General features: G+C 41.7%; 6 protein-coding genes across 9 annotated transcripts in view; 2 read left to right on the top strand and 4 right to left on the bottom strand.

Annotated features, from left to right (window-relative positions):
- Positions 1-2,811: 2,811 nt before the first annotated feature.
- LOC117591161 (cytochrome c oxidase assembly factor 7 homolog) lies at positions 2,812-4,319 on the bottom strand. The gene is made up of 3 exons (XM_034284282.1): positions 4,123-4,319; positions 3,700-3,989; positions 2,812-3,644 (listed from the first exon to the last, which is right to left on the bottom strand). Exons 1-3 carry the CDS (start codon positions 4,220-4,222, stop codon positions 3,252-3,254), a joined length of 783 nt encoding a protein of 260 aa, XP_034140173.1. The 5' UTR covers positions 4,223-4,319; the 3' UTR covers positions 2,812-3,251.
- Positions 4,320-8,023: 3,704 nt separating this feature from the next.
- On the bottom strand, positions 8,024-9,271 carry LOC117591158 (NAD-dependent protein deacylase Sirt4). Its single transcript, XM_034284278.1, has 2 exons — positions 8,987-9,271; positions 8,024-8,907 (listed from the first exon to the last, which is right to left on the bottom strand). The coding sequence occupies exons 1-2, from the start codon at positions 9,162-9,164 to the stop codon at positions 8,147-8,149; spliced, it is 939 nt and encodes a 312-aa protein (XP_034140169.1). The 5' UTR covers positions 9,165-9,271; the 3' UTR covers positions 8,024-8,146.
- A 296-nt stretch (positions 9,272-9,567) lies between these two features.
- Positions 9,568-14,052, top strand: LOC117591153 (RNA-binding protein 25). Of its 2 annotated transcripts, none has more exons than XM_034284269.1 (6): positions 9,568-9,969; positions 10,052-10,293; positions 10,464-11,580; positions 11,653-12,505; positions 12,578-12,838; positions 12,966-13,165. In XM_034284269.1, the coding sequence occupies exons 1-6, from the start codon at positions 9,907-9,909 to the stop codon at positions 13,031-13,033; spliced, it is 2,604 nt and encodes an 867-aa protein (XP_034140160.1). In that variant the 5' UTR covers positions 9,568-9,906; the 3' UTR covers positions 13,034-13,165. The 2 variants fall into 2 exon arrangements, with proteins under 2 accessions (XP_034140160.1, XP_034140159.1); XM_034284268.1 differs by adding an exon at positions 13,290-14,052 and having other exon boundaries at positions 9,570-9,969; positions 12,578-13,173.
- Positions 14,053-15,924: 1,872 nt separating this feature from the next.
- LOC117591162 (ras-related protein Rab-18) lies at positions 15,925-16,931 on the bottom strand. Its single transcript, XM_034284283.1, has 3 exons — positions 16,771-16,931; positions 16,184-16,616; positions 15,925-16,125 (listed from the first exon to the last, which is right to left on the bottom strand). Exons 1-3 carry the CDS (start codon positions 16,827-16,829, stop codon positions 16,027-16,029), a joined length of 591 nt encoding a protein of 196 aa, XP_034140174.1. The 5' UTR covers positions 16,830-16,931; the 3' UTR covers positions 15,925-16,026.
- A 1,142-nt stretch (positions 16,932-18,073) lies between these two features.
- Positions 18,074-18,861, top strand: LOC117591163 (60S ribosomal protein L35). Its single transcript, XM_034284284.1, has 3 exons — positions 18,074-18,172; positions 18,352-18,488; positions 18,568-18,861. Exons 1-3 carry the CDS (start codon positions 18,170-18,172, stop codon positions 18,797-18,799), a joined length of 372 nt encoding a protein of 123 aa, XP_034140175.1. The 5' UTR covers positions 18,074-18,169; the 3' UTR covers positions 18,800-18,861.
- A 340-nt stretch (positions 18,862-19,201) lies between these two features.
- Positions 19,202-25,844, bottom strand: part of LOC117591157 (protein trapped in endoderm-1) — a 10,746-nt gene continuing 4,103 nt past the window's right edge. For all 3 annotated transcript variants that reach the window (XM_034284276.1, XM_034284277.1, XM_034284275.1), the window contains exons 2-7: positions 20,732-20,850; positions 20,525-20,670; positions 20,349-20,449; positions 20,182-20,284; positions 19,621-20,105; positions 19,202-19,544 (exon numbers count right to left, since the gene is read on the bottom strand). In XM_034284276.1, coding sequence (XP_034140167.1) covers positions 19,358-19,544; positions 19,621-20,105; positions 20,182-20,284; positions 20,349-20,449; positions 20,525-20,670; positions 20,732-20,837 — 1,128 coding nt within the window. In that variant the 5' untranslated portion in view covers positions 20,838-20,850 and the 3' untranslated portion in view covers positions 19,202-19,357. The remainder of the gene's footprint in view (positions 19,545-19,620; positions 20,106-20,181; positions 20,285-20,348; positions 20,450-20,524; positions 20,671-20,731; positions 20,851-25,844) is intronic.

Raw genomic sequence — 25,844 nt, 5'->3', positions numbered from 1 at the left:
CTCGTTCTTATGCGCTTTGAGAGCGGCCACCATCCACAAATATCAACTTATTTACTGTCCAAATTGACTCTGCCTCAGTTTGTTTCTGTTCTTTTCGCAGTTTTATTGTAATCTGAATCTGGCTTGGCTTATATTATTGTGTGTATTGTCTTGATGCCGCCGACGTTGACGTTAAACTGATTTTGAATCGGTGTTTGGAGAGCTTTAGTCCATGCCGAGCGCACTTTTTTCGCCAAGCCTGATTTTTTTCTATAAAGTAATCATTGTGTAGTCTAAATGTATGTATGTAGATATGTACATAGTCATTTAAACACACTTGAAAGTATATATATATTTATTTATGTACATGTGTATGTATGTATGTACATGTGTATGTATGTATGTACATGTGTATGTATGTATGTACATGTGTATGTATGTATGTACATGTGTATGTATGTATGTACATGTGTATGTATGTATGTACATGTGTATGTATGTATGTAAATGTGTATGTATGTATGTACATGTGTATGTATGTATGTACATGTGTATGCATGTATGTATGTACATGTGTATGTTTGTATGTAGAGGCAAATTTGTAAAGGCATGGGTTTAACTTATTTTGTATTAGTCTACAAACATTCATTCAAGAAGAGATTGCATGGTATTCTGATTTGATGTGTGGTATGGCTTTGTGTGTGTGTCTGTGGGGGCGGGAATCTCCAGTGCATTGTTCGCGAGCTATTTATTTGTTGTCAGAGTGGGTATGTATGTACATACATATGTATTTACATTCAGCTCTTTTGTGGAATCCAATAGCCAAAGGTAGAGTCACGCTAGAGTGGTCAACTAATTGGAGTTATGCGCCAACTCGTGCCATCACTTAGCACAGTCCACTTTGCATAGGTTGACAACTTTTTCCGGGACTATTCAAATAAAAATAGCTCATCGCCACATCATATTTTACCATGCCACCTTGTCAGGACTGTCGGATGTGAGAAGGGCTTTCCAAACAGATTTATAATCGCACTTTTCTTATTTTTCTTTCAAAATCTGTTACGTTTACGTGATAGGTTGCAATGTCTGTGTTTATTGTTTCCCCAAGATATGAAAAAACCCACGAGCAACCAGGGGAGCGTGCTAGGGATGTTGGCGGACGCCTCTAACTAAGCAGCCACTAATTGAACAAAATTCTTATTAATTAAGCCTCACTCTATTAAAATAGACAGTAGATCAGACGATTGTCAAGCACTCTAAGACACATTTACTGAGCTAGTATTCAAAATAATTGCAATATGTGCACATTTACATATGTATTTATGTATGTACATATGTATGTATATATGTATGTACATATGAAAACATTGCACTATGGGACGTTTGACCACGTTTTGTGGCATTCATTAATAACTTCCAAACGAAACAATATAGTTGTTTATACGATATGATATATGATAAACGATATGAGTTTATAATAGTGAAAGGAAGGTTTGTTGAAAAAAATGGGCCTGGCACCGCCGTTTCTTCAGGGTAAAATCGAATTTTTATTTTATTTTTAAGCTGAATCAACTATACTATACTAAAAAAGTTGTGCCAGGATTTTTAAAAATGGAAAAGTAGAAGAAAATCATATATTTACATTGACTGCCTTGTATAATGCATAGCACTTCACGTCAGGTCAGAGATACTGGAAATGTCTCAAAGTTATTATAATTGTACGATTGAGCACGAATTTAGCCAATCTGCACAGTTTTTTTTCGATTTGTTTCAAGTTTTACGTGAAATTGTTCACTTTAATCGACAAACTGCTAAAAAAAAGTTCTTCAAAAGGTCTACAAATAACCGTTATCGTATCAAAGATATTGACAGGTATTACCGCTTAAATGCAATTAAAATCGGCATCTTCTTCTGCAATTTTCTTCTTCACTAAGTTTAACATTGCAAAACACTCAGAATTTGCAAACTTTAGGTTAATATAACCGAATAATATAAATAATATAAACGAAAACTTAAATATCTCCGAAGACGCAGAAAAGCGTACGAAAAACTAACATAAATTGGATTAAGAATTGAATACTCTACAATATCTATACAGTTTAATGCTTCCGGCGGGAACCGAACACTTTGTAAGTCTATTCAAAACAAATTTTCGTCACAAATATGTACTAATTTTTTTAATTTCAAACTCACAAACACCTTTTTAATACCTGTCAGAATCGAGAATATTGTAAAAAATTCACTTAATTACTACACTAAATAATTCACACAAATTTTTGAAATACACTTGTAACAGTGGGGCATACAGAAGTTTGGATGCAAAATTTGGTGGCTCTAGCTTTTTTAGTCGTTGAGAATATATATACTTTATGGGTTCGGAAACGTTTCCTTCTGTGTGTTACATACATTCACTTTGTGCACAAATACAATATACCCTATTTACTCTTCGAGTACCGGGTATAATGACTGTCGCACAGAGTCGTTTATAAATTCATTTTAAATGGTATGTGAATGGATATAATTTAACATTTAATAAATGGCAAACCCATTTATTTTAGCAGATGTTGATAAACATGGTACTCGCGAATAAATTAATACAGTGGGTGATAATAAATTTAGTCGCAGGCTTAGGAACATTTTTGTGCCGCACTGTATACACACATACATTCAAATAGATTTTAAATTGAACACGCGTAACAGTCACGGCAAATGGTGATCGCAAATAAAGATAATTGAGCATGCGTTCCATAAATCAGCAATGCTTTGTCGTCTTTTTGATTGTAGAGATATCTGTGAAGAGCAGAGAGAATATGCACAACTCTGAAAATAAGTTTTACCCGGTAGTTTGGTCTATGGTCCCGGCCGGACTTTTTTGTTTGTATTTAATAAAAGGGTGCCTAGAAAATTATACAAGGGATTTTGTTTCATTCTTGATAACAGTAACAATTAAATCTAGGAACTCATATTTTGTTGTCTTCGATGGCTCAGCGCCGATCTTGTCTTCGTCGTCCGCCTCGCGCATTTACGTACACATGCCAAAAACGCATTTGCCGCCGCCTATGTACACTGAAACTAAAAACACAGTTGCTAGTTCGTAGAACCACAACGGTCAGATTGAAGAGGAGAGAAGGCGAGAAACAGAAAAACAGAAACAAAAACACAAGCAAACGATACATTGATCTAAGTAGGGGAGACTAAAACACTGATGCATAGCAATTTCTAATTGTTGGTTAGACAGTTGTATACGAATCACGCATATAAATACAGTTGAATCAGTTTGGCATGCCGACGCCCTGCTGAAAGCCGAGCGTATCCTGCTGCTTCTTGATCTCCTCTTGCATCTCCAGGGCTAGCTTCTTGTACTTCTCGGCTTCTTTCTCGTTTTTCTCGATGCCGTCGCCGCGGGCGTACATCTGGCTTAGGTTGGCACACGCATACACGTTGCGCAACTCGCACGCCTTGAAGGCAAACTGAAATGCTTTTTTCATGTCTTTGAGCACAATGTAGTCCGAGTCCTTGAGCGTTTTGGCTGGCGTGGGTCCACTGCTGGCAGGCACGGCACCTGGCTCTGTCCTCGTTTGAACGCCAGAGATGTGCATACCGGATAAATAGAAGCAGGCGTTTGCATTGTTCATGTCGCAGCTCTTTGTGAGGAGTTCCAAGCCCTGCATAAGTAGTAAGCGTTGGTCAGACATCACCTGCAAAACGCACTCAACTCACCTTCGGCACATTTCTGTCGATCTCTTTGGGCATGGAGCGCGAGACAAGCAAGAGGCCGGAGTGAAGGCAGGCATCCGAATCGTTTAAGTTGCACCCCTTCTCGTAGTACTGGTACGCCACCCGAGGTTCACCCTTGCTGCCGCTTTTACCCTTGCCCAAAATGCTATAGTTGCCAAACTTATAGCAGGACTTTGCGTAACCATAATCGTCACATGTCGATTTGTATACCTTTGACGCCTTCTCAAAGTCCTTCTTGATGCCCTCGAGATAGTCACCCAGCAGATGGCAAGCTGCGATTAAAATGTACGCAAATACATATACATAAGTCTTAGATAAGGTCACGGATTTGTTTTGTAATTAAAATAGTTGAACCCAGTGACATAGGTTATAGCAGAGGTGTTGTTGCTGTTTTTACGTGTTTACCTTCCGGTTTCCTCTCCGAATAACAGCCAAATCGATATTCTACGCCAAGCTTGTCGATGTACTCCTTAACATCCGACTCCTTTTTTAAGTCGTATGCCATTTTTTTAGTTTTTAATTAATAAAAACCAAAATTATGTTATGTTGTTCTTGTTAGTTTCGGCTTTTCGTGACAGTGCTGGAAAACACAGCTGATGTTCTTTACTTGCATTGCGCGACATATCGATATTTGGGGCCAAAATTTAATTAGCAAATGTCAACCGATATAGTTGTTTTAATACCATCGTTCCGTATTATTGGATGGTCTGAAAGCTTTTGCTATCCGAAATGTGTTCCTTATTAATTCTGCGATCCACCTGAGATGCTCTCGTCTGCTGGTTTTTATCCGTTTTCCATCCGATATCTCTCAAATGCAGCCCTAAATAAATGACATTCACAGCTGTTTAGATCTGTCTTTTTGTCGCCCTGGTATATCGTTCCCGGGCAGCTCTTGCGGAAATCAGGGGTACTTTCGACCCGATATCCAGGGGACGGATTTAAGGCTGGTATCCAGCAGATATATCACCCGCAAATTATGCCTAACACAGGCATACGAATCAGCTGTGTTTTGTTAACATGTGAACTGCAGTGGCAGTTTGAAATATGTATGTATATACCCTCCCAATCACTGGAATAGACTAACAAGTTTTTAATATGAAAAACAAGTATAAACTTCCAGCTACGAATGATAAGGGAAAAAATGAATTGATCTTTTAATCAAGTCTCCCCATTTAAAAAGTAAAGACTTAGACTTCTAAGCTAAAAAGTTTTTTTTTATGAATTTTGTGTAAATACCCCAAATATAAGGTCAGGTTTAGCGATCACTTGAATATACTCAATAATGAATATTGGACAAAATCTTTCAAAAGCTTTCTAATACTTTCCAAATGCGATCCCTGTACAATTCTAATCAGGAGAGAAAAAAAACTTCAAAACTAGATGAAAATGTTAGTCTTTAATCCACTTCTTTATCAATTTACCGTTATATTTCGGGGGCCTATCCTGGTAAAACCAGCCGTTCCATGTGAAAAAAATATTGCAGAATCTCAGCAAAGGACTTTTAGAGTAGTTTTCCTACTGATTCACTCATCTTCGACGAAAAAAATCGGGTGTAAATCGGGAGATGGTACCAAACACCATTATGGTCCCCTCAGGACTATTGTAACGAGTCGAGTCGAGAATTCTCTTCCTTTCTTAGATTATGAAAAAATAATTAAATCGATATTTTCTTTTAAAATTACAAATTTTTAATAAAAACAAAGAGAAGGGACGTGTGAGACGCTTCTTACGCGTCACAATTTTTATACCCGGCACTCAGTACTACATCTGCACCTTAGCGGTGTTTTGTCAAATTTTACATATTTTCTTCATCTGTCATATACATCTACAAAACTTTCACACCAACCCGCTCCTTTAGCTCGCCCTCTTCTCAGACCCACACACTGCAGACTCGCGGCAGAGGCAGAGGCAGCTCCCGCACACAAAAAAAAAAACATAAGCTTCGGGACGGGGTGGGTTAAAAGTCAACAGAGGCAGAGTCAGAGGGACGGCAGAGGCAGAGGCCGAGTGAAGCAGAAGCAGAGTGTGAATGAGAGAATGTGAAAAGAACAACAAAAGCTGCGGGACAGGATGGGTTTAGCCACTGCTAATTAATTTGTTCATTATGGCTATAATAATGACCCAATCGGATCCCAATTTGGTGATCTGATAGATATGGCCATTCCCTACGGAATGGCGTTTTTAAACCCGGTACTCGAAGAGTAAATAGTTTTTTTTTGTGTTTGTGCACAAAGTGATTGTATGTAACACACAGAAGGAAACGTTTCCGACCCCAAAAAGGATATATATTTTTGATCAGCATCAATAGCCGAGTCGATTAAGCCATGTCTGTCTGTCCTTCCATCGACCGACCGTCCGTCTTGTGTACACCGTCATAATATGTACTTGTGCTTACAGTATATAGATGCCTGTAGCATGGTACAATTACTAATAGGTAACGTCGTCAGCTGAGTGGAGGAGCACCAGCTTATTCTCCACGCTCTCTCAGCTCTCAGAGAGTCAAGCGCTAGAGAGAGATAGCAAACGTTTTACGTTCAGCACTCTTCGCTTTTATAGTTTCTGCTGACAGCAAAGTAAACATATGGAGCGGCATAGCAAAAAATAATTTGGCAGACATGTTTGTTTCTAAAAAAGATAGTATTGAATAAAGATTCAATTACATACACATTAATTACATTACACATCAAAAATTAAAAAGTAGTTGCATGCATATTTCATTGTCTTCCGCTTACGTCTTAATTCGTAAACAATGAAGAAAAGGAAAAAGAAGACAATGAAAAAATCGTGCGATTCACAACCTCTTTCGTCGACGTTTGGCAAACGACTGACAAGCAGGTATTCCTCGAATGAGAAGGCACTGTGGTGACAACGTCACCTATTAGTAATTTCACCATGGCCTGTAGTATCATGTAAAAGGTGGGAGCGCGCCCAATTGCAGGGTGTAAATGTATTGATGGGGATATATGCATGTGTGATGGAAAGCCCAAAAACGCGGGCGAATATTCAGAGAAAGACAAAAACTGTCCAATTGCGGCTATTGATGCTGATCCAGAATATATATATACAGTATATACATATATATAGTACATACATATATATATAAGATATATTTATATATATATTATTGATCTATTACTATTACTACTACAATATATATATGTATATATATATATATACAATAAAAATAGGTACGCGGTGGGTCTATGCAGATTTTAGTGACATGCTTGGGCATCAAATTTTGAAGTCAATTGTCCAAATCTCGATTTGCCGATAGGAGTCGGAGAAAAATGTGCAATTGTTAATGTGTGAGTACATGTGCAAGGCAGCCGCCTTGCCAGCAAACTTGTCTCTTATGTCCAGTTCCGTCAAAACTCCCTGTTTGTTCACACCGTGACTCTAATGGAAAATATTTGCAACGCAAAGTCAATTGCCGTAATTCATTATTTTTATACATATTCAGATGTTTATATCCGTTACCCCTTTCATCCTAAATTATTTAAAGCATATAAAGGTCACACAAAAAAAATGTATTTTGATATTGAGGGGCAAGCTTCTTCATAAAGCCTTGAGGGTATTTATTTAAATGGTATGTGAGATCAGAATCAACAAACAAAAATGCAAAAGGTTTCAAGCACTAACAATTAAAGCGCACGTGAAGTCGAGAACACAACCGACGACGAGAACAGAAATTGGAAAGGGCTTATATGTATGTACAGTATATATAGTGTATATATATATATATATATATGTGTGCATATATACATATATATGTTTTTATATTTATCTGAAAAGATGGATTTGGTAACAATGTTGATATCACGGCAGCAACGAAGTCGCGAAGCGACGGCATACAATTTTGAATAAAGCAGTAAAGAATCAGCATTTAAAATAATTACAGCATTCAAATACAATAACAACTTTTATTGGTATATTTATTTTTTCCAACCCCCAAGGGTCCGGCCACCAACCCTCACCCCTCATTCTGCACATCTTGCGGCAGGTCAGGTCCATACGCCAACCCCCGAAAACAAAATCAAATCATCAAAACGAATTTTCGTTCCATCACAGTTCAGAAAGAAACATACATTACTTGCAGTGTCCTGTGAATCAACAAAAAACCGGTTTGGAGCGCTAAAAATCATTGGTTACACGCACTTATACAAATGTAGCTGGGGCTTCTAGCTGCGTGCTCTACACGCACTTATGCACATGTAGCTGGGGCTTTTAGCTGCGTGTTCTACACGCACTAATACTTGTAGTTGGGACTTTGGCAGAGGCCTGGGACTTGGAGACGCACATTGAGCGGTGACGTTTCGCTTATAGAAGTTGAGAGTCTACTATACTATTTGGTTAGTGACAGTGTCCCTGTCAACAATAAGCCCTTGTAAGACTAGTGTGTGGTGGCGGGTATAGAAAGTAATAGCTGGTGCTAGCTAGTGGCCGAGCCAGTCTTGCGAAAGTCAAACAGTTTAGGTATTACATCGCCACATTTGGCCGAAATTTTGATATCGGCCAAGTGGTCGGCCCGCGTGTCTCCAATGTTTACAATCGCCACCGGCAACTTAAGGTCCTTGGTTTGCAGTACCATGCGGTAGCCGGAAAACACCAGCAGACTGGAGCCAAGCACCAACAGTCCGTCGCTATTGTATACCATTTCAGCGATCTTATCGAGGCGCTGCTTGGGCACGCAGTCCCCAAAGAAGACAATGTCCGGCTTGAGGTCGCCACAGCACTTCGGGCAGTCAGGTATTTTAAAGTTTTCTATGTAATCGAGGGGAATCTCCACATCACCATCTGGGCGGACCATTTCCAGCACATTGCCAATGGTTGAATTCAGGGAGGCCAGTGTATTCTGAAACTCGTGACGATCAGTGGTATAATCGCAGGACAGGCATTTTATCACGTAGCCACTTCCATGCAGCTCCACAACGTTCTTGGTGGCAGCCTTGGTGTGAAGACGATCGACATTCTGGGTGACCACCGACTGAATGCGCATTTCGCGCTCGAAGCGCGACAGAGCGAAGTGTGTTGCGTTGGCCGTTTTGCTGGAGAAGCTCGGCCAACCCACAAAATTTCGTGCCCAGTAGCGTTTGCGCACGTTGGAAGACTTAAGGAACTCCATGTGCTGGATGGGCTTGTGATTGGTGCGGGCGTAGAGGCCGACACCCTCGGAACGGTAGTCGGGTATACCTGACGGAAGAATCATGGATTTGTGAGTGTTCTGCGTACATCTAGAGTTGCATATTTCGCATCAACATGCGTAAGTCACCTGATTCAGTTGAGATTCCAGCCCCGGTCAATACCACTATATTTGGTTTCGAAATCAAAAAGTCCTCCAGCCGCTTTATATCATCTTCCACCACCGGTTTATGTTGTGGCACATATTGCTGCTTGATGCACCTTTTTAGAGAAGTGATGCGAAATCGCAGTAGCTTACCAACTCGCATTTTGTTTTGTTTATATGTCCTATTTGGCTAATTTATGCAAATCACATAACACTGAGATATCGATAAATGCACTTCAATTGAAAAGAGGGAGACCTGCAACAAAAAGCTTACGGCGAAAGGCATTTAGTGGGAGTGAGAGATATGGTCTGGTAGTGTATTGTTATCGAATCGAGCAGAATACCAACTCATACTAGAAATACCACTTTTTCTCCGAGCACTAACCGTAGAGTGCATAAATAGCAAATTAAAATATTGTATAAATATTACCATATAAATTAATACAAGTACTTGGCTTATGAAAGGCAGTCCGAGAAAAAATATAAACAAAAACACAGTCTTGGCGGAATTTCCAAAGAGTGGCAACCATGCACTGTCTGTACCTGCTATCGCTATTCGTTTCGTTAGAGGATTGAGAAATTCTGCCATCTCTACAGCAGCGGCCGCAGAGTTGTAAAAAGAAGACAATTAAATATATTTAACGTATAGTTTTTTATGAGTACCCAAAAGTTTGCTCACTCATAAAAACTTTAGTTTAAAGTCAATGGCCGGTTAAACTTGCCATAACTTTCAGTTATACAGTTACACACAGTGCTCCTGTGTGGCGTTTGCGCGCATCGCTGAGGTGTGCTTGTGTGTGGTCGTTTTTAACTGTGTATGTGTGTATTGTGTCGGCTTATATTTGCACGCACGCCAACATTTTGAAAATATATTAAGAAGGTGAAAGCAACGAAAAGTCGACAAAATGTCATATCCACCCCGTGCCCCAATGCCGCCCTACATGAATGCGTCAATTCCTCCGCCACACGTAAGTGAAACCTATAGTCCCATCGACCCTTGTAGCCTGCAGCCAACATAACTGATATGGTTGATTCTCCCTATGTTTGCAGATGATGCAGTCCATGGGCAATCCGCCTCGCAGCTTTCGCAACTCTGCCACAATCAGCTCTCAGCCGACTGTATATCATCGCCCGCCGGAGCCACAGCCTCAGTTCCGTGGACCAATCATTACCGTGTTCGTGGGCAACATAAGCGAACGGGTCCCTGAAGCTCTGCTCAAACGAATCCTCGCCACCTGCGGCATGGTAATCAACTGGAAGCGGGTCTCCACATTTGGATTCTGCGAGTTTGAGTACGTTGTCGCAATGTTTCGACAAACGAGAGGTAGCAGTGAACTGAACGACTGCTCCTCAATGGGAACAGACCCCTTTCAGGTTCACTTCTATCCCATATGTCTGTCATTTTTAATTGGGGAGTGATAGCTGATGGATAAACTTCTAACAACAACTTGCCTTATTTCAGTGGCCCTATTGCCGCAATGCGTGCCGTTCGTTTGCTCAGCGAGATGGAAATTGACGGCAAGAAACTGCTGGCCAAGGTGGATGCGAAAAATAAAGTGCTCATCGAGGACTACAAGGAGAAAGAATGCAAGAACGGGGAGGGAGCGAATGCTTTGGACGAAAAGACTGAGGACGAACGAGCCGTCAACCAGATGCAAGATCTACTCGAAGAGCACAAGCACGAGTTCGAAGGCTTCGATGGCAGCACTCGCGGCGATCTCTATGGCAGCAGCAATCGCAACAAAAAGACGAGACGGGAGGATGACATCAAGATCAAGGTCCTTAACGAAAATGCACTTGAGGAAGAGAAACGCAATCTGATAAGCAGTGAGATAGGCAAGTTTCGCAAACGTGCGGAAGCCGATGAGCATCGCAAGGAGCTGGAGAAGGAGAAGGAAAAGGAGAAGCTGGCCGCCAGCAAAGAGAAGGAGCGCGACAGGGAGCGGAAGAAGCAGCAGCGTGACAGCGAGCGAAAATCTTCCACTAAAAAGGCCAGCGCCACCGAAGCTGACGACGTTGTCGTGATTGTTGAAAAGGAAGTGCCAGCACCTGCCGCGCCTGGACCTGGCTCAGCCCCCTCTACCACTGGCTCTTCTGCTCCTGTGCGCAGTGGCAGCAGTCGCAAGGAGCCCGTGACCATCGATATAACACAGAAGGAGCGACGTCCCGAAGCAAAAGAGAGTCGACGTCGTCGTTCCAAGTCGCGTTCCAAGGATCACGAGCGCGAGCGTGAGAGGGAGCGCGACAGGGAGAGGGAAGTGCGTGAGCTCCGCGACAAGGAGCGTGAACGCGAGCGGGAACGTGAGAGGGAGCGTGTCGAACTCCGGGAGCGGGAAAGAGAGCGCGAGCGCAACGAAATGCGAGAGCGCGAAAGAGAGCGCGAGCGGGACAGAGAGCGCGAGCGCGAGGAGAAGATCCTCAAGCCAGTGCGCGATTTGCGGCGCGAGAAGGAAATGGAGGAGGAGACGCGCGAGCGCAAGAAGGCCGAGAAGAAAGCCCGCGAAAAGGAAATCGCCTACCAGCAGCGCCTCTCCAACTGGGAGATGCGCGAGAAGCGCAAGTCTAAGGAGAATGAGAAGGTAGGGAGAGCATGCCCACACAATCCGCATGTTTTACAATCTTTCATTTGGTCTCATTCTTTCTTTGCACAGTACCGCCTGAAGGAGTTGATGCGCCATGAGGAGCGGGAGAGCGATGCCAAGCGCCTGAAAGAGTTTGTCGAGGATTACGACGATGAACGTGACGACCCGCTGTACTATAAAGGACGAGAGTTACAGCAGCGTCTGGCAGAGCGTGTGCGCGAAGCGGATGCCGATTCTAAGGACCGCGAAAAGGAGGCGGACGAACTGGCCGAGCTGAAGACCAAAATCTTTAGCGGTGAGTTCGAGAATCCTACTCTGGAATTCGAGAAGGCCCGCCGAGAAATCGAGAAACTGTACGAACCGCGCATTCTGGTCACCGTTAACCAAGAGCCGGTGGCCGGCCAGCGCGCTCGCGATCGCCTGACCAAGCAGAACTCAGCTGCGGCCTCGGCCGCGACAGGTGCTGACAGTCAGGTCTCATCCCTGATACCGGCGGAGAAACGCCGCAAAGAGATGATGGACTACGATCCAGACATGGAAAAACACAACGATGATTCCATATCAAATGATGATCATGGTTCCATGGCAGACACTGCCTCCAATGCCAGCGCGTGTGCTAAGAGCAACAGGAAGAAGTCGCCGTCGTGTCAAAACAGCCTGAGCCGGCAGGACAGTGAGTCCAGGGACTCACTGCCGGTGGCCGACATCCACACGCCTTCTCAGAGTGCCATGAATGACCTGGCCCCTAGAAACGATTCGGTCATGGTCCCCTCGGTCACTCCCCCCATTACCATGCCGCTCATCTCGCTCACTCTGGGCAACAACCTCAAGAAGAAGAAGATCGAGGCCACCGGAGTGTTCGTCAACGACGACGATAACGACGAGAACATCAACCCTAAGAAGCGCAAGCTGGTTCCTCTAGGTGAGACAAGACAAAATCGGAATATCACACATGAACCATTGCCCCTAACATTTTATCCCATCCCACACACAGATTACGATGACATGAGCAATGAACACGATCACCAAGCCGGCGGCGTTGGGAACAGCAGCAGTATGACTGCAGCGGAGCGACAGAGCTCTGCCGTGTCCGCGGCTACAGCTGCTGCCGCTGCTGTTAGCCAGAAGATAGCTCTGGCGGGCGGGGGCTCTGGGTCCGGATCGGCCTCGTCCGGAAGTGGGACGGGCGGAAAAAACAACAACAGCGCAAATGCCGGCAACCAATCGGGCGGCAAACATCACACTAGCAAACACGGTAAGAATGATGCAGCTGCATCTGCGACCAACAGCGCAGATGCTGCCGCGACAAACACCAAAAAGGATGAGAATGGTGCAAAGGTGTATGATGAAAAACGGCGCCATATAAAAAGCATTATTGACAGGATACCCACGCAAAAGGAGGAACTATTTAATTATAAACTCGACCGCAACGAGATCGATAGCGGTCTAATGGAACGAAAAATACGTCCATGGATAAATAAGAAAATCATTGAGTATATCGGTGAGCCAGAGCCAACTTTAGTGGACTTTATATGTTCCAAAGTTTTGGCCGGCAGTCAGCCCCAGAGCATCCTGGACGATGTGCAAATGGTAAGCTGTCCTTTAAGACTTTCAGCTTAACTTAATCTGAAATCTAATCCGCTCTTCTTTTCATTTTCTTGTTTGTTTGCTTTACATGTATGCGGTGCTGACTACTGCTGCTGCAGGTACTTGATGAGGAAGCTGAGGTGTTCGTGGTAAAAATGTGGCGACTGCTTATCTACGAACTGGATGCCAAAAAGAGTGGCATTTCGGGCAAGTAGAAGCAGCCCCCACATCGCGCACAGAGTGACGTCTAATGAGAGACGAACGATATACGTAGATAGATCTTAAGTTACACTTACGAAACCTATACAACTACAAAATGTACATACAGGGCATGCTCCGAGGATAGTTGCGGTGGTTTTTCTTTCTAAAGCAATAGCGCATTCTCAACGATTTCTCAATCCACCTTGTAAGCCATGGCGGTAATTGTTACATTTAATCGCCGATAAATGTAAATACACTCTAAACAACAAAAGCAAATCAAAACAAAACAAACACACAAAATCGAAGAAACCCAAGGACAGACACAAAACGGCTAGTTTTCGAAAGTACGAAAACCCTTACAAGGTCGAAAACCAATGACATTTTCAGCCAGCGCTCAGCCGGACGTTCAATTGGTATACCAATGTTTCAATCAATGTTTCGTACACCGCACTGGTCTATATTACACCGCACCTTCATTTTATTTTTAAATCTAAAACTAACATAAACTGTCATGCTGATCGGACTTTTGTTGCTACTCTAAATCTTACAACATTTCCTTAAGTGTCATTGAAGTCAACTTACTCTGCCCTTTTTCATAAAGTACATACTCCGAGAAAGAACATTTTGACTTGAAAGCAAAAAGGAAATGTCATTTAAATAAAGCACGAAAAATGTAAGGAAGAAGCGATAATTATTCATCTATTTTGGGCTTGGAATATGACGGGGCAGAAAAGATTATCATCTAACAAAATGTGTCCTTTGGATCAGATCGGAGTGTTACCATAGCCGGAATGACGAAACCCATTTCCAGTGGCTAAAACCCCTGCCATGCGGTAGCTCTCTCTCTTCTCTCTTCCATCGTCTAGTGACGCCTCTTGGCTGAGCGAGCATTAACGACTAGATGGTATCTGTCGTTAAGAAGGTATAAATATATACATATATATGTATGTATGTATATAGAGAGAGAGAGATAAAGAGCTAGAATATTTTAAAAAATCATAAGATTGCATGGAAATGTCAGGCTGAGTGTGCGAGCGAGATGGTATGAGCAACAAAAATAATTAAAGCTGCCGGAAGGGTGGGGGCTAGCCACTGAAAATTAATTTCCTCATTCTGGCAATAATAACGAGAAGGGACGTGTGAGACGCTTCTTACGCGTCACAAATTTTATACCCGGCACTCAAAAAACATATATAAGCTGCGGGACGGTGTGGGTTAAAAGTCGGCAGAGGCAGAGGGACGGCAGAGGCCAAGTGAACCAGAAGCAGAGTGTGAATGAGAGAATGTGAAAAGAACAACAAAGGCTTCAGGACAGGGTGGGTTTAGCCACTCCAAATTAATTTCTTCATTGTGGCCATAATAATGATCCAATCGGATCCCAATTTGGTGATCTGATAGACATGGCCATTCCCTACGGAATGGCTTTTTTAGTTTTATTTTATCTTCAAAATTGTAGATTTGGGAGGTTTTCGCCCTTTTGCGGGGGCGTGCCTTATTTTTGAAATACACTTGTAACAGTGTGAGCATACAGAAGTCTGGATGCAAAATTTGGTGGCTCTAGCTTTTATGGTCTCTGATATCCAGCGCTCAAAAAGACGGACGGACAGACGGACGGACATACAGAAATGGCTACATCGACTCGGCTATTGATGCTGATCAAAAATGTATGTAATTTATGGGGTCGGACACGTTTTCTTCTGTGCGTTACATAAGTACATATGTATGTATGTGTTAAGGTTTAGGAACGAATCCCTGTTCCAAAGCAAATGTATGATTGTACCCGGTACTCTAAGAGTAATTAGGGTATATTTTATGTATTTACAGGAGATGAAAACATATCATAATTAGCAATGCTCGTCTTTTTATCCGTTTGTGTGTAAGCTTTGCTCACGGTTTTACAGGACATTTTCAGAGTCCTCTATCAAAGAAACAAGCCTCACCTACTTGTATACGTATGTACATACGTAAGACAGATTTCGTAAAAATCAGATCTCAATGTATACTGCAATGTTTAGGATAAGAATGCTTTCAAATCAGACCGTATATATACATACATACATATGTACTTATGTAGCTAACAGCTGATCTAATAACAAATAATTCAAATGTGAATGTTGATTACCTATTCAAAAGAGATTGGATATGTTCCATACTGGCTATACAGACAACAGGCAATATTAAATCAGCGCTATTGCAAGATGTGCACTTTGTAAGTATGTATCTATGAATGAACATGCATGGATAAGAGAAAGAGGAAACGTGTCAAAATTGTGCGTTTGATTCGAATAGGTTGTCGCCGTTGTAATATTAATCCAGATGCTGTGATTTCTTGCGATTGCTTGTAGTGCCATCTAATAATAATGAGTGTTCCCTGCTAAACAGCTCATTGGTAAACAACATTTTCATTTCAGTTGATAAAGAAACTTAAATTGGGACTGTACTGTTTGAAGTTATTATATCATACGATTCTGTTTTGAATTGTTTAGAGACGAATCCTATCGAATGCATTATATCGACCGAGCATTGACTTGATAGGGGAAATAAGCTGAAGGGTTGGGTTGGGTTGACTTTATGCTAATGATATTGAAACGATTAAGAAAATACAAGCTAAACATTTGACAAAGCACACATAAAATCTGGCTGAAAACACGGACATCAACAATAACACGTCGATGTAGGCTCTTCCAGATCTTGATTGCTTCCAATGTTTATGCTATTGGATCCATTTCCATTGCCAAAATCAGAGGATACAATCTGCAAGGGAACAATTTATATTATTTCTGCAGACACATACATATGTACATCAGTATACCTTCTCAACAATATCCTTGAACACATCACTAACGAACTGGTCGCATTTGGCGGACGTCTCTATAAAGAGCGCACGATGCTTTCGGGCAAACTTGCGCCCCTCCTCGCGATCCACAACACGCTCCTGGTCGATCTTGTTGCCCACGACTATTATGGCTATGTTGGGATTATCGCTGTAGCTGTCCAACTCGGCAAGCCAGGCCTCGAGTTTGACCAGGGAGTCGCGGTTCGTGATATCGTAGACCAGGATGGCGCCCAGGGCCTTTCGATAGAAACTCGGTGTTAGACTGCGAAACCTTTCGGCTCCCGCAGTGTCCCAGAGTGCTACTTTAAAGTCAGCGCCGTCAATATTCATCACCTTGCTTTTAAAGTCCATGCCAATTGTGACGTCATGATTCTCGTCGAATTTGTTCTCGACAAAGCGCCGTATTAAGCTGTTGTCAGAATATGATGCAAATAGTTCCAATCATTTATACACATGTACATCATTTGAACATATGTATGCTTGAATGTACATATGATATGGTGTGCGTATATAGAAAATACGCAGCAGGTTTGAGACATAGAAATAAAACATATACAATTTACCTGGATTTACCCACACCGCTTTCTCCGATGACTAACAGCTTGATAGCCCTATCAGTCATTTTTATCAATTAATATTTGTCTTGTTTACCTTTAGAAAACACATTGGCTCCTATGTATTTGTTAAACAGAACCGATTATTCAGTAAGTCTCTGGCAAAGCAAGGTTCCGTGGGTTGTTTACATGGCTGGACCAGTGTGACCGCGAAATTATGGATCAAATATACCGTCAGAGCCTCGAAAATATACCGAAATATTCTTCATAATTTTTTAATAGCAGTAGCTATTGCATTCATTCGGATCTTCTGACTTTCGCAGCTAAACTTTTTTCCTCGACAAACGAATCAATCTAAAGATGAAAGACGGTTATATTAACATAGCGAACAAGAAGGTAATAAAAAACGAGGAGGGACGTGTGAGACGCTTCTTACGATACACAACTTTTACACCCGGTACTCAGTAGAACATCTGCATCTTAGTGATTTTTTCAAATTTTACATGTTACATATTTTTTACATGTGTCATCTACATCTACATCACTTTTCATGCCAACACGCTCTTTTAACTCACCATCCTCCTACATCCACTTTGTGTACAAATGTAAAATACCCTATTTAATCTTTGAGTACTGGGTTTGAAACATTTTTAAAATATTTTCTGCATAGATAACTTCTTGTGTCTGGTAAAGCCTACCACTACGTTATTTATTTTTTTGGAAATGTAATTCAACTATATATATATTTTTTTGTTTGTTATTTACTTGTTTAAGCGAAATTGGTTGGTCGCAGACGATGAGTCCACATTGACCAGGTACATCAGTGTATGTTGAATATTAGAAAAAAGTCAATGAAAATTTTGAACTCAAAAAAGAGTTGTTTGCCGAACGAACACCAGAAATAGAAAATGTGAGGAAACTAAAACCTTCTCAAATATACCAATATTTAGATATATATATTTCTTATACCAAACAATTGTCGAAATATACCGTACATATAGCGTACATATACCGTCGACTAAAAGTCGACTTAAAAATATACCAAAGAGTATAAAATATACTGTAAACGGTCACGTTGGGCTCGACGCTACAATGAGTTCGATACGTTAAAACTGCAACTCAGAATGAACCGATTCTTTACATCGACTTTCTGTCTGTCGAAGAAAATGTATATTATTATATCAGGGATTTAGTCAAAATGTTTGTAAATAATCGAAAACAAAATGTGTAAGTATATGCAAGTTAGTTTCAGCATTCCCATACAAATAGAACCAAATGAACCAAACGACAATGGTTCGATGACATGGATTTTGAACCAGCGCGCTGGTTCATCGCAAATCTCCGAAATCGTTTTGACGTCTACTAGTTATCGTGCCTTCTTTCTTTTTTGACGTGACTAGCGAGGATAATGGTTGGTGCCGAATTTTTAGCGTGAAAACTAATCTATGAAAAGAACAGACATCACCATATAATATATATAAAAAATTGATGAAACACAAAGCCACCCATTCGTATTTCGTGTTGATAATAATATTTTGTTGTGTGCTTGTATGAATAACTAATAACTCGACGAATTTTCGACCCATTCAGGTTAAGGTCAAGTGCTCCGAGCTGAGAACCAAGGACAAGAAGGAGCTCACCAAGCAATTGGATGAGCTCAAGAATGAGCTTCTCAATCTGCGTGTGGCTAAGGTCACTGGAGGTGCACCATCCAAGCTCTCCAAGATGTAAGTAGTGTTTAGACCAAAACCCTTTCCCCTGGCCGACCTCAAGATTGACCACCGAATTGTTTGTTTGCAATTGCAGCCGTGTGGTGCGCAAGGCCATCGCTCGCGTCTACATTGTGATGCATCAGAAGCAGAAGGAGAACCTGCGCAAGGTCTTCAAGAACAAGAAGTACAAGCCCCTGGATCTGCGCCGCAAGAAGACCCGCGCCATCCGCAAAGCTCTGTCGCCCCGCGATGCTAACCGCAAGACGCTGAAAGAAATTCGCAAGCGTTCCATCTTCCCACAGCGCAAATATGCCGTCAAGGCATAAAACTGCAAAACAATTATGTTGCGCATCTTGAGGACATTAAGAGTTATCCAGCAAAATAGGAGGAAAAGAAAAATAAACAATTTTTTTTAATGTGATTTAACAACTTTTTTTTCTCGCCATGCCCGCTCCGGGCCACGCTCCGTCTACAATTGAAGTGTGAATACGCGTGTGCCTCATTTTATGAATTTGTGATTTTGGTTTTTGTTGGCTTCCCCGACGGCGTCAAATCGCTCAACCAACTGTCGTTAATTCTTTATTAGTAGCGCGTAAAATTATTCGAAGTAACTAGCTATGCTTGGGTGTGTACCCTAACCAAAAGCAGTCCTTTATAGGGGCCTAGTCCTTCGCCACTAAACTTCAAGCATCCGCAAATTCAGATTAATCAGACATGACAAACATGGATTTCTCAATTGATCTAAAGTTATATTTATTTCGGTAACTTCCGACTTACATATGCGTTTGAATACACGTCTATGTCCACATATAAATTAGAAAGTAGTTGGTAGGTAATTGATATGGTTAACAGCTCTTATACAAAGGAAAATGTCCGACATCTACTCATACTGAATATGTTTGGCACATTTGGTTGGTACTATTCTTTTGAACAGCGTGAAATAGAGGAGTGCTGCGGATGACTCCCGAAAGTTCCTTTGAGTTTTTGCTTTGGTGATAGTTCCTACTTGGCATCGGCGACAGGGGCTCGCCCCAAAACTTTAGAAGCGAAAATATCTTGTAGTAGGCCACTCTGCAAGAGAAATGAAATATATGATTGGATGCGGACGAGTATGGTGGGTGGGTGAAATGTTTCCCAAGGCACTTGCCTGTAGTTGCGATTGCTAGCCGCGTAAATAATCGGATTGATGACGCTGGAGGCCCAGGCCATGACTGAGGCTATTATGTGCAACCAAGGATAGGAGGTTTTCCGCTCATCGTCCACCACATTGGCCAGCATCAGTGGCAGAAAGCAGATGAGAAAGCATAAGAAGATGGTCACCATCATTACGGTGAGCCGATTGTCCTCGCGCACCTTTCTCGTGCACGTTGTGGTCACGTACGAGCCCCCAGATGTGACCTTGCCCGCTGCATTGGCGCCAATTTGGAAGTTGTGGCTTTGGATTTTCCGCTTTTGGTGCAGCACAGTAATGTAAATGCAGGAGTAGGAGACTATAATGACCAGGCACGGAAGAAGGAAACCAATAAGAAAGAGCGTCTTCTTGATGGACTTTCCCTCCTTCTTGAGTATTGTGCAGGAGAAGGTCGCCTCATCCAGTCCCATTTCTCCCCAGATCCCCAGAATGGGTGGCAGCTGTAATAAGTACAGTAAATATATTAAATTAGACATTTTCTAGAATTAATAGCATACTAGTACTTATTTGACTCACCAGCAGCAAAAAGGAGACTGCCCACACAAAGACCAGCTGCAGCGTTATGAGCCTAGGCTTGTAGATCTGTGAGTATCGGCTATGGCAAGCGATGAGTATGTACCTGGAAGAGGGTTACACGATTACACCAGGCTGTGGAGTAGACGGGCCCTGCTGCCAACACCTACCTATTGAGGGTGATTCCCACCATGCTGAGAAGGGAGACGGCTACATTGCCGTAGAAGATTACAGGGAATATCTTGCACAAGGTGCTGCCGAAGGTCCAGCTCTGTGGCGGAAACGATTACTGGTTATGCTCAGTTAAAATATCGAATGTCTAATGTGTATGCGTGGTCGGACTCACCTCCTTAAAGAAGCGAACTGCTGTCAGGGGCATGCTGAAGGAGCAGAATAGAAGGTCTGATATACTCAGCGATATGACAAAAGCCGTCGTCGCATGCTCCCGTATCGTTGGACTTTTGAGTAGAGCCAGCAAAGTGATTAGGTTTCCTGGGGACAAAGTAGTCGAGCAGGTTAGCAGACGGCATATGAAGTAAGTTCATTCACTTACCTAGCACGCCAATGGTCGTAAAGACGCAGGCACTGATGGCGGCAAACATTGTTGCCGAATGTGGATAGATCGACTGGGATGCGGGAGCATTCACGTCCATGTCCATGCTTATGTCAATGCTGGAATATAGATAGAGTTAACATTAAAAGTTGTCAATCCGATAGAAGAAGGTATTTAAATAAAAATGTGGTCAACAATTGAACAAAAGATTAGTTAAATATGTAAGTTAAACCAATTATTGGATTGGATAACCAAACAAATTCAACTCTACCCGTAATTAAGTGAGTAGAAGCCAAATAGACAAAGTAGCCAAAATTCTGAGGATGCCTGTACATACATCTATGTATGTGTATGTGATTCATATGTACATATTTAACCTCCTGAAGGAATCTGACTTTGCTGAAACGTTTGGCTTAAGTTTAAAACACTTAATGTGGGGATGTAGCTGGATAACATCCAGTTTGTTAGTTTGTGGAGGTGAGAATTTTGGACATAGAACGTGTGTTTGGACGTGTGAGACGCTTCTTACGCGTCACACTTTTATAACCTCGATATTATATTTTTTCGACTTTTCCCGAGATTTTTTAGTCAAAATCTTGTTAAAAATACGTCACAAAAACAAACATTTGCATTTCAATTTTTCATTTCATTTTTTTCTTCATCTGTCATCGACATCAACAACACTTCTCACACCAACACGCTCTGTTAGCTCGTCACCTTTCCCTAGCCCCACACACTGCAGACTCGCGGCAGAGGCAGAGGCAGCGCCCGCACACAAAAAAAAACAAATATAAGCTGCGGGACAGTGGCAGAGTGACGGCAGAGGCAGAGTGAAGCAGAAGCAGAGTGTGAATGAGAGAATGTGAAAAAAAAAACAACAAAAGCTGCGGGACAGGGTGGATTTAGCCACTCCAAATTAATTTCTTCATTTTGGCTATAATAATGATCCCATTTGGTGATCTTATAAATATGGCCATTCCCTACGGAATGGAATTTTCTTTTATCTTCAAAATTGTAGGTTTGGGAGGTTTTCGCGCTTTTGCGGGGGCGGAAGGGGCGGGGCTCCTTTAGGAAATACACTGGTTTCAGTGTGAGCATACAGCAGCCTGTAGCCAAAATTTGGGGGCTCTATCTTTTATAGTCTCTGAGAACTAGCCTACAAACAAGACGGACAGACAGAAATGGCTCTATCGACTTGTCTATTGATGCTGATCAAGAATATATATACTTTATGGGGTCGCAAACGCTTCCTTCTGTGCGTTACATACAACCGTTATTCGCACAAATACAATATACCCTATTTACTCTTTGAGTATCGGGTATAACTGCAAAGCTTTAGCTTACCGTCTCGGAAATTTGAAAACTATGATTTTGGTGTGGTATTTTACAAATCATTTTGGCTTTAAAACTTCAAGAAAAGTCGAAAAAAAATGATAGCATGAGTTCTTTATTTTTATGAGTATAGGTGCATTTATTTAGCGTCGTTTAAGGTATTGCTCATCAAAATCTATGGAGAGTCGGCCTTATGGGAAATGCCTGCACTCAGATCCAAAGAAATACATACATATATATGTCAAGTTGGATTTCCATTTGAGCTGGCTACAATTTAGAAGCGGATAGTGTCATACATTTTACCTCATACAACGCTTTTTTCTTGATCCCCAATGAACACCAACGAAATAGACTAATATTTAAACTCTCCCCTTGTAAACACGGTACCAAAGTCTAGGCTCAATCATATTGAATTCAAATCAAAATGTAGATTAGATTCAGAATTCTCAAGTAATGCACATTAAAGTGGTCTCTTCTTCTACACATAATAAATAAATATGTGCATACATATTTACATATACTAATGCGAATAATTGGCTAAAAATCAAATCCAAAACTGTTTGACTTTTATTAATTTGGAATTTTGAATGGATACGAAACTGAGATTGATATTTGTGGACTAAAAACTGATTACGAGAAGCGGGCTTTTTATACACGGTACTCGAAGAGTAAATAGGGTAAAGTGTATATGTGGGGAATAGTGGATGTACATATGTAACCCACAGAAGAAAACGTGTCCGATCTCATAAAGTAAATATATTCTTGATCAGCGTCAATAGCCGAGTCTATATATGTCTGTCTGTCCGTATGTCCATCTGTCCGTCTGTCCGTCTTGTTTGTCGGCTAGTTCTTAGAGACTAGAAGAGCTAGAGCCACCAAATTTTGCCTCCAGACTGCTGTATGCTCACACTGGAACCAGTGTAATTAAAAAATTAGCCCCGCCCCCACAAGGCCGAAAATCTCCCAAAGCCACAATTTTTAAGAAAAAAGAAAAGTAAAAGCACCATTCTGTAGGGAATAACTATAGATCATTGACTTGGGATCCGATTGAATCATTATGATAGTCGGAATGAAGATATTAATTTGCAGTGCCTAAAACCACCCCGTACCGCAGCTTTTTCTTTTTTAGCACACACGTGTAGTGTGTGGCTCTAGGGGAGGGGGCGAGATAAAAGGGTAAAAGCAAAAAGGCTTTAGCTAAAGTACTAAGTACCGGGTATAAAAGTTGTGACGCGTAAGAAGCGTCGCACACGTCCCTTCTCGTTACTTATGTATAGTTGAGACTTCGTAGTGGATATTATTTTAATTAAATTGGGCACTCGTTTTATGAGCCTGCATGCATACGTACAGTAGGCACACACTTAAATCGGACGATCTTATCACCCGAGTTTGAATACCCACATATGTATATCTTGGCTTTCGGTCAACGGAAACAGAAAAAGTTAATTTTATATCTAAGATCAACATATCTAATATATGTTTATAATAAAAGTTTTTATTTTCTTCTATGCTTTCCCTATAAAAATGTACTAATGGAAAATGTGATTTTTTCCTACTTATATTACACTACTCGACAAAATCTGATTTTTTTTTTCGCTTCGAACAAACCCGATTTTTTCTGATAGACAGGGCTGTAAAATCTTTAAAATAATAATGTTTTTTCTATGGCAGAACTTTTTTTTGTTGCACGATTTTTAAATTCTAGGCTTTTTTGTAGGTTTTTAGAGGTAGCGCTTCTTAGTTTGAACTTTGCCATTCTATAAAGCTGATCAATGCATCTATAATGTATAGATTGAAAATATTAAGCTTTAAAATGCAAAAATGTTGATTTCTCTGAGGTTCTTTTTACGAAATTTGGATTTAAAAGCTCAGGAAAAGTCGGAAAAAAGGAAAAGTTGCCAGCTAGTTCTTGGTTGGAACAAGTTTGACTTTGAATTATGAGCAAATTAGAAATGCAGACACAGGTGAAACCCTGTGTTCTCCCGATAGTATGTATGCATTTATGAATATTTGAAAGGTTCTGTCGAAACACCGTAAACTGAACAAAAAGCTAAATGTGTGCCCTTGTTCTTTGACACTTAACAATGCACAATCACGTGTTCTTCCATATTTCAATAGTCGCTGTAGGGATTTGTAATGGTTGTCTTTGCGGAGCGGCAAGGAGTTTTCAGCTGCAATTTTAATGTATTTTTTACGACTTATTCAATTTTTAATTATACCAGGTACTCGAAGAGTAAATAGGGTATATTGTATTTGTACACAAAGAGAATGTATGTAAGACACAGAAGGAAACGTTTCCGACCCCATAAAGTGTCTATATTCTTGATCAGCATCAATAACCGAGTCGATTGAGCCATGTCTTTCTATCCGTCCGTCTGTCCGTCTGTCTTGCTGAGCGCCTGGATCTCAGAGACCGTAAAAGCTAGAGATACCAAATTTTGCATCCAGACTTCTGTATGCTCACACTGTTACAATCGTATTTCAAAAGGGCGAGAACCTCTCAAATCTAAAATTTTGAAGATAGAAGAAAACTCCATTTCGTAGCGAATGGCAATATCTATCAGATCACCAAATTGGGATCCGATTGGATCATTATTATAGCCAGAATGAAGAAATTAATTTGCAGTGGCTAAACCCACCCTGTCCCGCAGCTTTTGTTGTTTTTTTCACATTCTCTCATTCACACTCTGCTTCACTCGGCCCCTGCCTCTGCCGTCCCTCTGCCTCTGTCCCTCTATAAGCTGTCCCGCAGCTTATATTTGTGAGGCACTGCCTCTGCCTCTGCCTCTGCCGCGAGTCTGCAGTGTGTGGTCCTGGGGAAGGGCGGCGAGCTAAAGGAGCGTGTTGGTGTGAGAAGTGTTGTAGATGTAGATGACAGATGAAGAAAGAATTTAAAATTTGACGGATAACCGTTAAGGTGCAGATGTAGTACTGAGTGCCGGGTATAAAAGTTGTGACGCGTAAGAAGCGTCTCACACGTCCCTTCTCGTTTTCTTTTCTTTTCAAGATGATAAGTGGCGCAGAATGCGCCCGCACTGGAAACGGTCTTGGGCTACCCTTCTCTGCCCCCGTGAAAACTCAGACCCGGCGAACACCATTTCAATAGAAGGGCTTGCACGAACTTTACGACAAAATATGTATGTACATATGCACACATGTGTGTACGGATGTATGTAAATATGTACATTTCTAAATATCCCAAACCAACGGAAGACAAGCAGATACGTACATACATACATATGTATGTATGTATGTACATATTCTGAATCAATGGAAATCTCAATTATACTGGGGTTTTTGTACGTATCCCCGGGAGCTTTTCTGCTTCGCCTGCATAAATTCAACGAGAGGCAAAAACGACAAAAACGAGAGGCACACACACAATTTAATTTATTTTGTGTGTTGTTTGGATCGTTTAAATTAAAATGCGCCTTTTTACGCTTTTAAATATGTATGTTTCCGGTGCATGGAATAAATGCTCTCCGAAGAACTGGCGCTGCAGCATTAGCAGCACCGCCACCAGAAAGGCAGCTGGGGCGAGGGTTAAACGAAGCGGTTGGTTGCGTTCATGCATGATCAACATGTGTGTTTGTTTTCAGTTATCTTCATTTTCGGACAGGGGTCCCCGCATATGGAAATCTGTACATGCAACCCTATAAAGCCCCCCCCCCCCCCCCCCCCCCCCCCCCCCCAACCCCCCACCAAGGAGCACAATAATAAGGACAATAATCCGCCCCCCCCCAACGAACGCACAAAAAACCACCCCACACACCCGCCCCCC

Source organism: Drosophila guanche, unplaced genomic scaffold, assembly GCF_900245975.1.
Source record: "Drosophila guanche unplaced genomic scaffold, DGUA_6, whole genome shotgun sequence".
NCBI lineage: Eukaryota > Metazoa > Arthropoda > Insecta > Diptera > Drosophilidae > Drosophila > Drosophila guanche.
Note: the sequence above shows the minus strand (reverse complement) of the source record. Positions and strands in the feature narration are given on the sequence as shown.

Bases quoted from the DNA above. Each gene is read 5' to 3' on its own strand.
- LOC117591161 (XM_034284282.1), bottom strand. From the start codon at position 4,222: ATGGCATACGACTTAAAAAAGGAGTCGGATGTTAAGGAGTACATCGAC. The intron at 3,990-4,122 runs GTAAACACGTAA...TTTTAATCGCAG, and splicing joins TTCGGAGAGGAAACCGGAAG to CTTGCCATCTGCTGGGTGAC. The intron at 3,645-3,699 runs GTGAGTTGAGTG...CTACTTATGCAG, and splicing joins TCGACAGAAATGTGCCGAAG to GGCTTGGAACTCCTCACAAA.
- LOC117591162 (XM_034284283.1), bottom strand. From the start codon at position 16,829: ATGACTGATAGGGCTATCAAGCTGTTAGTCATCGGAGAAAGCGGTGTG. The intron at 16,617-16,770 runs GTAAATTGTATA...TTCTGACAACAG, and splicing joins AGCGGTGTGGGTAAATCCAG to CTTAATACGGCGCTTTGTCG. The intron at 16,126-16,183 runs GTATACTGATGT...GTTCCCTTGCAG, and splicing joins TCAAGGATATTGTTGAGAAG to ATTGTATCCTCTGATTTTGG.
- LOC117591153 (XM_034284268.1), top strand. From the start codon at position 9,907: ATGTCATATCCACCCCGTGCCCCAATGCCGCCCTACATGAATGCGTCA. The intron at 9,970-10,051 runs GTAAGTGAAACC...CTATGTTTGCAG, and splicing joins CGTCAATTCCTCCGCCACAC to ATGATGCAGTCCATGGGCAA. The intron at 12,506-12,577 runs GTGAGACAAGAC...TCCCACACACAG, and splicing joins GCGCAAGCTGGTTCCTCTAG to ATTACGATGACATGAGCAAT.
- LOC117591158 (XM_034284278.1), bottom strand. From the start codon at position 9,164: ATGCGAGTTGGTAAGCTACTGCGATTTCGCATCACTTCTCTAAAAAGG. The intron at 8,908-8,986 runs GTGACTTACGCA...TTCTTCCGTCAG, and splicing joins TGGAATCTCAACTGAATCAG to GTATACCCGACTACCGTTCC.
- LOC117591163 (XM_034284284.1), top strand. The intron at 18,489-18,567 runs GTAAGTAGTGTT...TTGCAATTGCAG, and splicing joins CCATCCAAGCTCTCCAAGAT to CCGTGTGGTGCGCAAGGCCA.